General features: G+C 50.4%; 8 protein-coding genes across 8 annotated transcripts; 4 read left to right on the forward strand and 4 right to left on the reverse strand.

The window, feature by feature from the left end:
* Positions 1 to 199: 199 nt before the first annotated feature.
* NUU61_007099 (cyclin-dependent protein kinase regulatory subunit CKS1) lies at positions 200 to 667 on the forward strand (the record flags this gene model as incomplete). Its single annotated transcript, XM_056657624.1, has 3 exons — positions 200 to 303; positions 352 to 496; positions 551 to 667. 3 exons carry the CDS (start codon positions 200 to 202, stop codon positions 665 to 667), a joined length of 366 nt encoding a protein of 121 aa, XP_056510424.1.
* A 299-nt stretch (positions 668 to 966) lies between these two features.
* NUU61_007100 (DsbA family protein) lies at positions 967 to 1,585 on the reverse strand (the record flags this gene model as incomplete). Its single annotated transcript, XM_056657625.1, has 2 exons — positions 967 to 1,044; positions 1,199 to 1,585. The coding sequence occupies 2 exons, from the start codon at positions 1,583 to 1,585 to the stop codon at positions 967 to 969; spliced, it is 465 nt and encodes a 154-aa protein (XP_056510425.1).
* A 570-nt stretch (positions 1,586 to 2,155) lies between these two features.
* Positions 2,156 to 3,512, reverse strand: NUU61_007101 (uncharacterized protein; the record flags this gene model as incomplete). Its single annotated transcript, XM_056657626.1, has 3 exons — positions 2,156 to 2,792; positions 2,844 to 2,979; positions 3,041 to 3,512. The coding sequence occupies 3 exons, from the start codon at positions 3,510 to 3,512 to the stop codon at positions 2,156 to 2,158; spliced, it is 1,245 nt and encodes a 414-aa protein (XP_056510426.1).
* A 406-nt stretch (positions 3,513 to 3,918) lies between these two features.
* On the forward strand, positions 3,919 to 5,399 carry NUU61_007102 (DUF3844 domain-containing protein; the record flags this gene model as incomplete). Its single annotated transcript, XM_056657627.1, has 4 exons — positions 3,919 to 4,252; positions 4,335 to 4,516; positions 4,579 to 4,722; positions 4,779 to 5,399. 4 exons carry the CDS (start codon positions 3,919 to 3,921, stop codon positions 5,397 to 5,399), a joined length of 1,281 nt encoding a protein of 426 aa, XP_056510427.1.
* Positions 5,400 to 5,881: 482 nt separating this feature from the next.
* On the reverse strand, positions 5,882 to 7,265 carry NUU61_007103 (E3 ubiquitin-protein ligase RNF103; the record flags this gene model as incomplete). Its single annotated transcript, XM_056657628.1, has 2 exons — positions 5,882 to 7,013; positions 7,120 to 7,265. The coding sequence occupies 2 exons, from the start codon at positions 7,263 to 7,265 to the stop codon at positions 5,882 to 5,884; spliced, it is 1,278 nt and encodes a 425-aa protein (XP_056510428.1).
* A 769-nt stretch (positions 7,266 to 8,034) lies between these two features.
* On the forward strand, positions 8,035 to 8,767 carry cyp3 (putative peptidyl-prolyl cis-trans isomerase; the record flags this gene model as incomplete). The annotated part of the gene is made up of 4 exons (XM_056657629.1): positions 8,035 to 8,104; positions 8,185 to 8,330; positions 8,383 to 8,520; positions 8,576 to 8,767. 4 exons carry the CDS (start codon positions 8,035 to 8,037, stop codon positions 8,765 to 8,767), a joined length of 546 nt encoding a protein of 181 aa, XP_056510429.1.
* A 231-nt stretch (positions 8,768 to 8,998) lies between these two features.
* NUU61_007105 (alanine--tRNA ligase) lies at positions 8,999 to 12,347 on the reverse strand (the record flags this gene model as incomplete). The annotated part of the gene is made up of 7 exons (XM_056657630.1): positions 8,999 to 9,172; positions 9,247 to 11,322; positions 11,397 to 11,654; positions 11,718 to 11,763; positions 11,813 to 11,839; positions 11,891 to 12,050; positions 12,152 to 12,347. The coding sequence occupies 7 exons, from the start codon at positions 12,345 to 12,347 to the stop codon at positions 8,999 to 9,001; spliced, it is 2,937 nt and encodes a 978-aa protein (XP_056510430.1).
* A 151-nt stretch (positions 12,348 to 12,498) lies between these two features.
* NUU61_007106 (uncharacterized protein) lies at positions 12,499 to 13,101 on the forward strand (the record flags this gene model as incomplete). The annotated part of the gene is made up of 2 exons (XM_056657631.1): positions 12,499 to 12,607; positions 12,659 to 13,101. The coding sequence occupies 2 exons, from the start codon at positions 12,499 to 12,501 to the stop codon at positions 13,099 to 13,101; spliced, it is 552 nt and encodes a 183-aa protein (XP_056510431.1).
* Between the last annotated feature and the right edge of the window lie 230 nt (positions 13,102 to 13,331).

Genomic DNA, 13,331 nt, shown 5'->3' on the forward strand with positions numbered 1-13,331 from the left:
CCCCGAGGTTTGAAAAGCCGAGTGAGCGGACTCCAAACTATTGCTTCCTGCGAAGGCCCCTCCCACACGGTGAGTTATGACTTTATGTTACCCCATTCTGTGTCCGAGATGGTCTCGAGATCTATCAAGTGGGCCATTGTTGACTAGCTACCGGGGAAAGGTACCTTCTAGATCCCAGCGTTCTTCCAACTTCCTTCCAATGGATATCGATCCCAGCCGAAGGAATAAGAAACCACGTCTCCTGTTGGAGTCGGAGCGTGAGCGACTTGACGAATTTATCGACTCGATTCATTATTCAGCACGGTAGAGGATGGTATCCCTTGTCACCAGATCAATGCTGACTCGACGCAGGTACTCTGACGACAAATTCGAATATCGCCATGTACAACTTCCGAAGAACATGCTCAAGAAAATTCCTGCGGATTATTTTGACAGCGCGAAGGGGACATTGAAACTGCTCTGGGAGGAGGAATGGCGCGCATTGGGCATCACACAGGTCTGTTGAGGTTATACCAATGAGCGGCACCAAAAAGCTAATACTCGTGGGCAGAGCTTGGGGTGGGAGCATTACGAGGTGCATGAGCCGGAGCCTCATATTTTACTGTTCAAGTTCGTATCCCTAACATACTGGGTCGACTCTGCTGACCTGTGGACAGACGACCTCTGAATTACCAGCCTCCGCTGGCACCATAAGCCTGTTACTCATGGATGGCGTTGGAAATCTACCCTCTCCCCTTGAAAAAACCACTGTGGTCAACTTTATCACATGGACATGCGCCATTCGAGATATTCGCTAGGGCCCACAAAAGCTCCGTAATGGAAGTTCTGGAATGAAGACACGGTTCAATTTTTTTTTCTTTTTTTTTTTCTTTTTTTTTCCCGCCTTTCGATTGACCTGCTAGGTTCAGGATCCACATGCAAAACGCTCGAAGTCGGTCCCAGACGCGGGCGGTGGTTCCTGGTCTTTCAAACCACGTTTTTGGCCAACCATTCTTCCCACTGGGCGGCAGTGAAACTGCTGCTAATCCCCCGTTCTTCCACCCCCTAATCTCGGGGTTAGCATCATATGGAACTGATCTCAATTGGACCCTCTTACATTGAAATACACCGTGGGCGACACATGAACCCCAACCACTCGGTCTGCCTAGATGCGGTTAGCCAAGAAATGATTGAGAGAGCAGTTGGGACAAACACTTACCTTGACCATCCACTTGATGTCGTTTGTCACTTGGTTGCCCGAGTTCAACTGCCCATCGTCCCTGGGCGTCTCACTAATAATCAGCAAATCAAGCACCTTCTTTTGATCCACGCCAACCTCCCCTGCAATCTTGGCCAGCCGTTCGTATGTCTTGTTGCGCGTTTCATTTACAACGCTCACATCGAAGAACTCGGTCTGGCGCTTGAATAGAGCGGCGCTGAAGTCCCAGAATTTCTCGGGGGTTACCCGAAGGACAGCCGCTCCAGCTTCGTGTGTGAGAGTAGACGAGGGATGCCAGGGTTGAATATGCTGTCGGAAGATCACCTGGAGCCTGGGGTTATACCGCTGGGCGATCATGGGTCGAAGAGTATCAAGGGTGATGAACATCTTGGCAGAGAACTATCGAGGTGAAAGGTATCTTAGTTGAGACCCAATAAAGTGCCGAGCGCGCTGGGATACTGACAGGGCAGACATAATCAAGATCTGAATTTGGACGGTCAGCTTCCATGTCGTTCAGCTACAGGCCAACGTACACAGTTCTAACGTGTGCGGGGTCTCCTGGAAAGTACCGCCGGACAGCTTCAGCCCTGCAAATTTGGGTGGAACAGACATGACGATAAGTAGTTTGTGAGAGGATCTTTGGTGATGTGGATTGGAAGAACAGACGATTCGATCTGGGAGGGGAGTTATCAGTCCCCTCAGCTCTGCGTCATCGTCATCGGCCCCGCAAAGTCCACTTCAATTCGCTCTACACTCCGCATGGCTGTCCAACACGTAGTGATTCCTACTGGTATGGCTAGCTCGTCCCATCGGCTCAATGCTTTTCTATATACTATGGCCTATTCAGTATTTTACATAGATGAGGGCTTCGGGTATCAACTGGGTCAAAGGGAGACGCTCTCTTCCCCCACGACGGAACGGCTTCAGAATGGCATATCTCATGGAATTGACGCGGTGTCACCGACCTCCCAGGGCTCTTTGTCTCCTAAGGTTGACGTCCTTCAACTTCATTTCCACTGTTCTCCACCCAGACTTGACGGGGTCATATTCGCCGCGCACTTCAAATCGACAAAAGCCATGCGGGCCCTTCAACCCCACAGGGCCAGAGATGAAGAAAGTGCCTCGGCGAGGCGTGCGGGGTGCACGGGCTTGATACTCCTTCAACCGCAGCCTGAACGCCATTGATGCCAAGTGTAGATCCGACCCAGGGCCCAGGTCGGGTAACGGTAGCCGCTGCAGTGAAGATATGATTGAGGACGAATGGTACTCTGTGCTTTCACTGTTAGATGCCGCGTTTCCCCCAAGCCCTTCGGGGGTTGGGGGCCGCAGTTTGGGTTGTTCAAGTTGGCTGACCTCATCCAGCCTTTCTCTTCCGGGCGGCAGGGGTTTTTGATTCATAAATTCCAGGGCATCAACCGGCTGCCCTTCAGGATTCCTAAAGCGGTTCAGTTGCCTTTTCGCTAGTACCATATAGGTATCTTTGATGGCAAGTGCCACATGGAATGGATTCATAAACTTCTGTAGCCGGTCGCCGACATCGGGCTCCATGGGTTTATTCGAGATCCAGGATATTCCGTCATCCGTGATCTCTAGACTACATGCAATCAGCAATCATAACAGATCAAGGACGGCCACGAACACGTACCCTGACTGAGTGTATGTAGGAGGAGCACGAGATGGAAACTGATGAACAAGCCAAAACCCTGTGATAGAAAGAGGACTTCCGAGTATAGGAGCGATCCCATCTGAGGCAGTATCCAGGACAATTGAGGCAAGTTCGTCTAACCAGGTCAGTTCACACAATTCTAATTGCTTCCACATCCTAGGGCTATATAGTCTCACCTCGTAAGTTCTGGAGCTGCTTTCGATCTTTGGATATCTTGACAAACTCTTGCCATTCCGGATCCTTTACTGTGTACAGGTCGCCTTGTTGCAATCGGGCCCAGGACAGTGGAATAAACAAAGGGCCCTCATCTTCCGCTTCTTCATCTGCCGAGTCATCGCCTCTGGGTGTATTTGAATCCGTGTCAAGGGAATCGTCATCGAACCGTGCCAGGACGAATGAATGCCATAGGTACAATGCAGTGCCGTAAAGCAGGAGCTTGGAGAAAAATGACCTAGCAGTGTCTGCATGAGCATGACAAGCCAAGCTTGGAACAGGTCCAGGGACCACGAGACTCACCGAAGCCAAGGCCGTTGAAATCTTACATGTCGAACATTCGAGTATTCTGAAATTGCACGGCGGGGGAGGGGCGACACGGAGGAGAGAGGCGCGTGCTGGGGGATTCCGGAGTAGATGCCTGAGCCGGAGCATGGGGAAAGTCCAGTTTTGTAGGAGATTGTCATTCAAGAATCATCTCACGTTTGAAAAGCAACAGGAAACTTGGACTGGGTTCCACGGACTAGGGTGTATTGGCCTATGTGGGTGTGTTAATAGCTGGGCAACCGGGTAGGATCTGGAGCAGAATGGAGTTTTGAAGGAAAGTAAGAAGAAGAGAAGAAGAGGAATAACCGGGAGAGTTGGCTGGCTAGTCGGTCTATGCCTCTGATCACCTGCGACTGACCCTCTCAAAATGACGGGGCACGTGATATATCTTATCGAGGCCGGACTTCCTCTCTCATCGGTTGCAAGACACGCTTCCCGTCCATAAGGCAAATTCCGCCATTACTTGAGGGGCCGGAGATTTTTGTTCTCGCTCCCTCTATCCACACTTTACATTATGCGTTGGGTTTCTCAGCTCTTTGCCCTCGCCCTCGTGGGTGCATTGGGGACAAGCGCTTTGGATGCCTCGATATTCACGTTTCCTCCCACCCAGAAGGAAGCTCCTGGAACTGTCTCCGAGCCACAGACAACTTCGGAAGATGTGGCACGACTTATTTTGGAGCTGCGCGTGAAGTCATCTGTGGCATCCGTTCTCGGGAGGACGGAGACAGGCACCGTGGAACACTTGAACCAGTTTGCTAAGCCCAACTTCGATCTATTCGGTGGCCTCAGTGATCATGAGACCATTGAGAGAAACATGATTATCCTTGAAGGCGTGGAAAGCCAAGTTGGTACGTGAACGTTGTCTACCTAGGTAGCAATCAGGACACGTCTAGCTAATGATCTCTTTCCTTTGTTCCTTCGCTCTCGAAGTCTCATCCATTCAAAAGATTCAGCCAAACCACCTTCTAGTGCCCCGTGTCTCTTCGAATTTCGCCGGCGATGATACCCTGAGCCTCTTCCTTGGAGGCGACGTCCCCGCTGGGGCAGGAATCAGCGAGAGACGTTGCACATACCACACCAGTGATAGCAACGCAGAATCTATAACGTCTCAGGTAATTTAGTCCCCGATGGGCGATTTTCAGAGTATCTTTACTAAGTTGGATTCGGTTTTTAGACGGCTAAAACCTGTATATCCGCCGACCCTGTTCTCGCCCGTTCACGTCATTTGCTCGACCGCGACTTCCTGGACCTTGTCAATTTGGTGGAAACTTGGGCAAACAAGGATCAAAGGTTGACGGCCTCGAGATTGACATTGAAGGTACTGGAATCCTCTCTCTTGACCCGATAGCGCAAGGTCTAATCAACGATCATCAGCCACAACGTCAATCGAGCCAGGCTGCTCTCGTCACCAAATCTTTGGATTTATTTCTCCATGGTGTTGCGGATCTGTCCGCTGCAAGTAACCGAGAGATCACTGTCTTGGTTTTGCCAGCGACCAACGAGTCTCGAGGCTCGAAGCCAAGATTCGGACACCGAGATAGTCAAGGAACGGTTTCTCAACCGTCCATCTTAGCGGCAAGTCAAACCAATGCGGTCAAAAGAGCCATCCAAGGCCAGTCAATCCCATCGACCTTGGCGCCTGTCTGCCACGCAACAAACTCCTCCTGTGTTGAAGCAACCGATAACTGTTCCGGACACGGGTACTGTTATCTTAAATATGCTTCGGATGATGAAAAGGCTGCTGGCAACTGTTACGCATGCCAGTGTCAGCAAACCGTCGTAAAGAAAAGCGATGGCACCACCCAAAAAGTCCAGTGGGGTGGATCAGCTTGTCAGAAGAGGGATATCAGCTCGCCCTTCTTCCTTATTGCGGGCGTCAGTGTGCTGGCCGTTGCAATGGCGGGCAGTGCGGTTGGGATGCTCTTCAACATGGGCCAAGAGGAGCTGCCCAGTGTAATCGGGGCTGGTGTCGGGGGCTCCAAAGCACCGATGTGAGCCGGATTTCCACTTGTTTCGGACTCTTTTCCTTTTCTCTTTTTCATTCCTGGTTTCTTTTGGGATTGTTCCATAGTTTAAACTAGAAATCAATTGGAACTTGATTTTTGTTCTCACTAGATACTTCAAAAGGGCACTCAAGGCATGTTCGAGGCAAGATACTATGGTGAAAAGGTGAAAAGATAGTGGGAACACACGCAAATCCCTCCTGGAACTTATCCTGGGACTAGTGACAAAAAATTCAGCCGAAAAAAAAATTCATGGCCTGCAGACGCCTTGGTTTTTGCCAATAAGAATAAGAAAGAGGAAGAACAGAAGACAGGGACGGTAGAGAGAGAGAGAGAGAGGCCAATAAATTACATATCAACTCATCGACAAAGCAACAGCTGGTCCAATCAACATACCAGATGTTGATTCAGCAAGTAAGTAATTCTCAGGGTCAGATGATCGTAAAATAGTGCGGAGGATATGGCAGCTAGACATTAAGTAGTACCAGCTTCCAGTTGACCAGGCGTCCTGCGCTCCGGTGGTGTGTGTTCATCAGATGCTGCCCCCACTTCAGACGGCGCCCGATGTCCTCGAGGGAAAGACTGTCTACGAAGACGTGCGGGAAGAAATCGTGACCAGATAGACTGGTCCGGGTTCTCCGGTGATCCATCCAAACTCCGGGGTTCGTTGCGCGTGGGTCGCGGACGTGCCCCAGATTGTGAAGGCTCATTGTCTCGCTCTGGAGCAGTTGATTGAAATATTCGGCCAGGTAAGACCATTTGTACTCGAAAGGAACTCGCTCGGAGCCCGGCCTGGGCCACCCGAGGAGGCCGAGTAAGTGCTTCGGAACGGGAAGCATCACGTCCTTGTCGGTCTGCGGAGGGCGTTTCGGCAGTCGTTGCACGGGGCTTGGGAACATAGTAATCGGCCTTGCATAGAGGGCAGCAGGCTCTCCGACTAGTCAACCACGGGTCGACACATGACGCATGAAAGGCATGTCCACATGTCAGCCCGCGAATATCATCATCGTCTTCGATTGTATCCAGACAAATCGCACAAGAATCACCAGGATTCGGTAGCAGCTCTGCAGGGACTGCTTTGCGGATTTGGTCACCATCGTCGTCATCTTCTTCAAGGTCCACGTTTTCGTTTGTTGGAGAATGCTGCCATTTTTCATCGGAAATGCTGGGGCCGGTACCTTTGGGAGTTGAAGAGATTCCCGGGGCAGAGGTTGTAGTTTCAGCTGCCGGCTGCGCCGGCGAATCAGGAGGCAAATCTTGCGCAGAGGCGTGGGAAATATCGGAATTGCGCCGCTCATTGCCTCTCGCCGGAGACACGTCAACCGTCGCAGAGGCAACTTCCCCATCATTTTTCAAACTCTGAGGCCTGCTGTTTGGGGCGGTAATGCCTCCCTCCGTTGGAAGACCCTGGTTGGCACGAGATGACCTCCACGCCTTATATTTGACAAGGGGAAATCGTTCGTTGACCTCGTCCATCGTCATCAGCTTCTTTTCTTTCCGTCTCCGATGTGTTCGAGGCATGGGCATCAAATCGACCGCCTCCTCATTACGCAACTGGCGGTTCCGTTGGTTATACCGGAAGCAGTATTTGACACCCACGATGATCCTAAATGATTGTCAGAGACTCAACCCTATAGATGCTAGAGGTCTTCCAAAGAAGAATACTGGCTCTGGGCCGGGTTTCAATAGATGAAGCAAATCATGAGACATACCATAGATTGGTGAAGACAACACCAAATCCGAGAGCGACAAAGAACAGCAGGGGCGAGCTTGTCGCGTTGTTCGAACCGGAGCTATCACCACTGCCACCGCCGGAGGTAGCAGTACTGCTCGAAGCCGAAGTTGTAGTTGAAGACATATTGAAGACAGGAGTGTGATACGTATGCAAGTGATGTGAGTCGCGATTTTGCCCCAGGTCGTTGACTTGTATTTTCCACTGGGTCGATCATTGATGTCCTTGAGGAAAGTATATAGGGTCGTCCTGTAGGTCACGGTTGTGATTCAAGTAATGGAGTGGCAGAACAGTTCCAGTTCACCCTTCAGGGGGCAAATACATGTAGCGGCGTTGTATTGGGCGTCATCGATCGAAGGTCGTCCACGTGCAAGACCGACAAAGCGATTAGGAGGAAGTGGAGTACTATCGCTCTCTCAATGGGAGGGCGCTTAGCATCAGTCTCATTCCATCGACAACAAGATTGGAAAGTAAGTTCGAGGCGATGGGAATGATAACAAGACCCGAGGGTCAAAGGAAGATGAATTGAGATGGCACACTGCATGCGGATCCTGGGGAAATCAGACACCTGAGGCTGCCGATCACGGGAACACAAAATAGCTGACGATTCCTTTTTCTTCTGCTTGTAACAACCCCAAGAAACTAAAAATCAGATTTACGGCCACAATCGACAAACCGTATTCTGGAAGCAAAAGAAGCAAAAGCGAGAAGCAGCGCAGCAAAGAAGAAAAAGCAAACAACGGGGCCAACTTGTGTTGTTGACTCCACCGATCGAAGGGGCTATCGACCTAAATAGATAGACATCTCCACAGATCATCCTCTTTTTTTTTTATCCGACTACCCTTATCGAATCGTCTTGTTCTCTTCTTTACCGTCTCAGATCAGGAACGCAGTCATGGCTGAACCAATTCACCAGTTTCATGCATCTTCAAACCCCGTGGTTTTCTTCGATATCGCCCTTGGAGGTAAGTTGGCACAATACTGGACAAGGGCCGTAGCCAACATCTCTCTCCGGCCGGAGTGCATCACTAATCTTTGATCATAGGCGAGTCTCTGGGCCGAGTGAAAATGGAGTTGTTTGCAAATGTCACCCCTCGGACCGCAGAGAACTTCCGGCAATTTTGCACCGGAGAGAGCAAAAACTCCAAGGGGCAACCCCAAGGGTACAAGGGAAGCAGGTTTCATAGAGTAGTATGTGTGGAAATCTGTCATTACTGTAGACCATAGGCTAATATCCACTAAGATCAAAGATTTCATGGTCCAGGGAGGAGATTTTGTGAACGGCGATGGCACCGGGACCTGTACCATCTACGGCACCCCCAAGTTTCCAGATGAGAACTTCACTTTGAGACACGATCGCGCAGGTCTCCTGAGTATGGCAGTAAGTCAACCGCGCTTGGAACTACAGGCGCTCCCTTTGACTGAGGTGATTACAGAACTCGGGCCCAAACACCAATGGTTGCCAATTCTTCATCACCACCACAGCTACGCTCTTCCTCAACAACAAGCATGTGGTCTTTGGCCAGGTGGTAGATGGCATGGAGATTGTGCAAATGATTGAGCACACTCGTACTACCAGGGACAAGCCGAACCAAGATGTCACAATTGTGCAATGTGGAGAAATGTAACTGGATTCGGTCTATGGAGATACAATGAAGAATAAATAGGGTTACGAGATGATCAGACATCGGGTGCGTGTGAACAACAGAATAATCATTGGGGAAGTTCAATTTCATGCCCTAATATCCCCGAGTTTTGTTTTGGTATCGGCATGTCAACAATCAACGTGGATCGGTGGCGCAATGAGAAGAATGAAAAGCCATTTTCAAGTCATGTAAAACCCACCCTTACGGGGACATCTAGAATTTGAACTTGCTCAGATAGTCCGAGGCCAGCGAAATCGCTTCGTCGACCTTGTCAGCATTGACACCGTTTCCAAGGGCTGTGGCTCCCTTTCCCCCGGCTTTGCCCCCAACAGCACCGGAGACAACCGCTGCCCAGTCATTCGCAGAAGCGCCTTGGTCCCCCAGCTCCTGTATCCGGATGTTAGCACATGGAATTTCTTTGACGGCTAGGGGACAGGAATTCGGGAAGTCCTGTGACTGACCTTGGAAACATAGCAACCGTGCGCAACTCGACCTTGTTCAGAGTCCGCCGCCAAGAGATAAACAGCTTTGTTCTGTAGCTTAGACTTGACATGGTTGAGGGATTCACTAACAGCCTTGGCGTTTGCGGTGATGGGAAGCCGAGTAACAAGCCATGGCTTGTCCTGGTTCTCCGGAGACTGGAAATAGGAGGTGATGGCGTCCACGGCTTTCTTGGATTCCAACTTTTGCTGGGCTTTCTGTCCATCAACGACTTGTTTGTTGATCTTGGTAAAGCGGTCCCGGAACTTGGCCTTTTGAACGGCAGAGATGGCAAGTTGGTTGAGATCCACCTGGACCTGCTTAACTTCTCGCTCCTTCTCAGGGCCTAGGGGCATTGCATCAAGCCGATCGAGGCGCTCTCCAAACTCCTTCGCAACCATCTGCACGGCATGAGCGTCCTCCCCAGTAACAGCGATAATCCTGCGAATTCCCTTGGCGATGCCGCTTTCCTCCAGAATGATTAAATCCTTGATGTCCCCTGTCTTCTGGACGTGAGTTCCACCACAGAACTCAATACTGACCTCCGTCCAACGTGGATCCTTAACATTCTGTAGAATTTCATCCAATTCCACTCCGACAGACACGACGCGAACAGGGTCTGGATAGGTTTCACCAAAAACAGCCCTGACCCCGGAGATTTGCTGAGCAGTTGCCAGAGGGAGTTCCTTGGAATACACACCACAGTTCTGTCGAATATATCCGGTTGACTTGGCCTCAATTTTCTCCAGCTCGGCATCTGACACTGCCGTTTTGTGAGAGAAATCGAATCGGAGCTTCTCGGCCGCCACAAGAGAACCTTTTTGCTCCACTCCATTCCCGAGAACTTCTCGCAAGGCGAAGTTCAAAATATGGGTTCCAGTATGGTTGTTCCTAATGGGCCAGCGCCGAAGCTCATCGTATTCACTGATCACGGCATCTCCCACTGAGAATGACCCATATTTCATGAATCCGGTATGAAGAACGTATCCGGCATACGCCTGGACATCACCAACCTCGAGTTCAGCCTGCCCATCAATAACAATTCTGCCAGTGTCGTTTTCCTGTCCGCCCTGTTCGGCGTAAAAGTTTGTACGATCGAGGATGACACCAAGCTGTTCTCCGTCAGGGACATTGTCGGTGCTGGTGTAAAATGCCTTTCCGTGGTAAATTGCCTTGACGTAAGCTGTGATATTTCCTCTGGCAAACTTGGCGGAATCATCCGTCTTCTGGACGTCATTCATTTTCTCCAGCTTTCCAAGATCATGAACATCCAATTTAACGGCGTTCGCCGCGGACTTTTTTTGGCCCTTGCTAGCCTCCTTGGCTTTCAGGCGGGCTTCCTCAAATTCAGCATCATTGATGCGAAGGCCGCGTTCTTCGGCCATCAGCCGGGTCAGATCGACTGGGAACCCGAAGGTATCATACAACCTCCAGACATCAGCACCATGGAGTCTGTCAGAGCCCTTGAGCTTTGCTTGTTGGGCGTATTGCTCAAATTGACGCTCACCCCGGTCCAGGGTTTTGGCGAACGACAGCTCCTCCTCATCCAATATCTCCATGACATCTTGCTGTTTTCTTTTCAGCTCCGGAAACATTCCGCCCAGCTGATCCACGACAGTTGGCACGAGCTTGGAGAAAAAGCTTCCAATATCGACCTGGAAATATTTGCGAGCAAACCGGGCTCCTCTGCGAAGCACGCGGCGGATCACATAGCCACGACCTTCATTGTTGGGAATGACGCCGTCGGAAATTGCAAACATGAGAGTTCGCACATGGTCCGCAACTACACGGTATGCGGTATCAATTCCGTCGGGGTCCTCCGCACCAAACTGGCCTCGATACTCTCGAGCACCGGTAGCCTGCTGGATGGCCTGAAAAATTGGAGTAAAGACGTCCGTGTCGTAGTTCGAGGATTTGTCTTGCAGTATCGACACCAGCCTTTCAAACCCCATTCCGGTATCGACATGTTTGTTCGGCAGCGGCCTGAGGGAGAGGTCGGGCTCGCGGTTGTACTGGATGAAAACGTTGTTCCAGATTTCCAGAACGTCAGGGTCGTCCTGGTTGACTAGGTGGGCAGCATTACGCCCTCCAATCCGGTCATAATGCACTTCGCTGCAAGGTCCACAAGGACCTTGGTCGCCCATTCCCAGAAGTTGTCTTTCATGTTGCCGGGAAGAATGTGGGATTCAGGAACTCCCACCGATTTCCATAGCTCCTTCGCCTCCAAGTCGGGCTCCAAGCCACCTGCCTCACTGCCCTCAAAATAAGTGACGTAGAGACGCTGGGGCTCCAATCCGTAAACTTTAGTCAGGAGTGTCCAGGAATACGAAATCGCCTCTTTCTTGAAGTAGTCACCAAAGCTCCAGTTACCAAGCATTTCGAAAAAGGTCTATTGGATTTTAGTCAGAGTCGTCTTCAATAGCAAGGTTAAGGGTACTCCAGCAAAGCTCACATGATGATAACTGTCCTTGCCCACATCATCCAAATCCTGGGTGAAACTAATTAGTATGCTTTGACTCTCGGTGGAGGGCATCATGGTGCGCCCACATTGTGCTTTCCTCCGGCGCGTAGACACTAGAAGATGAAGGTCAGCTTTTGGGTCCAGAATTTGAGGAGTTGACCGACCCCAGGTGCAATACCTTTTGCGAATTCGTGGCGCGCTTCAGCTTTGCAAAGTCTGACTGCGGGTCTACAGTGCCCAGGAAAATTGACTTAAACTGGTTCATCCCTGCATTGGTGAAAAGCAGAGTAGGATCGGATAGAGGGACAACGGGGGAGGATGAGACTATTGAGATAGGGAATTGTACCTGGTCAGCTAGGCCGTGGACAATCGAGGGGCAACGGCCAAAAAAAAAGCATCGCGGGGGAGGGTGGCGTTCAACTTACCAAAGGTATGACCATTTTGCTTGAAAAAGTCCAGGAAAGTATCTCGGACTCGGAGAGCCGTCCACTCGCGATCGGAAGCCATTCTGAGCGATGTGGGAGGAGAAAGCGTGTGGATGAGGCGATGGTGGAAGGGTCTGAGAATTCGCGCGTGAGTCAAAGCCAGTTCCCCATCCCTCAGAAGCCCAAGAACCCGCATCGACCCCGCTGAGAATGACCTCGGTCTTAGTTCACTTCTTACGACTCAAACCTCCCGACTCGTTCTCGTTCTTGGAATACTTGGCTTGGGAGAGAGATCCGAAATTCCAAAAAATCACCCCCTTTGCTCGTGGATTTGTCAGGGGTTGTGGATGGCGCGAGGAGGTGAAGAAATCCAAATTCACGGGAAAAAGCGCCCTGCCGAAGGGGACCCCGATGGCACGCAACCACTCGCAAAACGATTCGGATGTCTTCAAATAGGTATGTTCTCCTGCTTGGTTGAAAAAATCGCGTTAACACATTCTCGAATAGATAATCATGGCCCAATCCTCGCTCGGGCCACGCACGACAATCGCCAACTCCTCGAACAGGGAGATGCGATGCTGCTGGACGATACAAAGCATACTACGTATATTCACAATTTGGACCAAGAGCTAGCCAACACTGATACTCCCGAGGATAATCTTATTCTCCTGCCCCTCGCAGAGAGAATTATCTCGGTTCCAAAATCGGTCCTGTCAAATTCAACGTCCCCGGGGAAAGAATTGGTGCTGTGCACGGAGCCTTCTTCTCTGACGGTGCCTGTGGAGCAAGACAGTGTGCGGAAAGCGATCATCGACACAAAGGCACGAGCTAGGGCCGAGAGGATGAGGACCTCCAATCCAACCGGTAGCAACCCAGCTCCAGGCAAGGATACCTCTGAGACAACTGAGTCTGGCAGCGAGGATCCAATGGACCTTGACTATGGGTTCTAACTGTATTTTGAGCAAGTGCTACCTAGGAGATATGGGTAGTAGTACCTTACCTTAGTAGGACTTATATCTAACCTAGCTAGCTCTATATACATGCTATTGTATACCTACTACTAGTATAGTAATAAAATTAGTGATATGATAATATAGAATCTATAAATATAGTAAGGATAAAGCTAACCCTGATTAAGATAGAGATTCAATAACTTTAATAAGATTTAAAAGATAATATT

The sequence above is a fragment of the Penicillium alfredii genome, assembly GCF_028826965.1.
Source record: "Penicillium alfredii strain IBT 34128 chromosome Unknown utg000009l_segment0_segment0, whole genome shotgun sequence".
NCBI classification, from domain to species: domain Eukaryota; kingdom Fungi; phylum Ascomycota; class Eurotiomycetes; order Eurotiales; family Aspergillaceae; genus Penicillium; species Penicillium alfredii.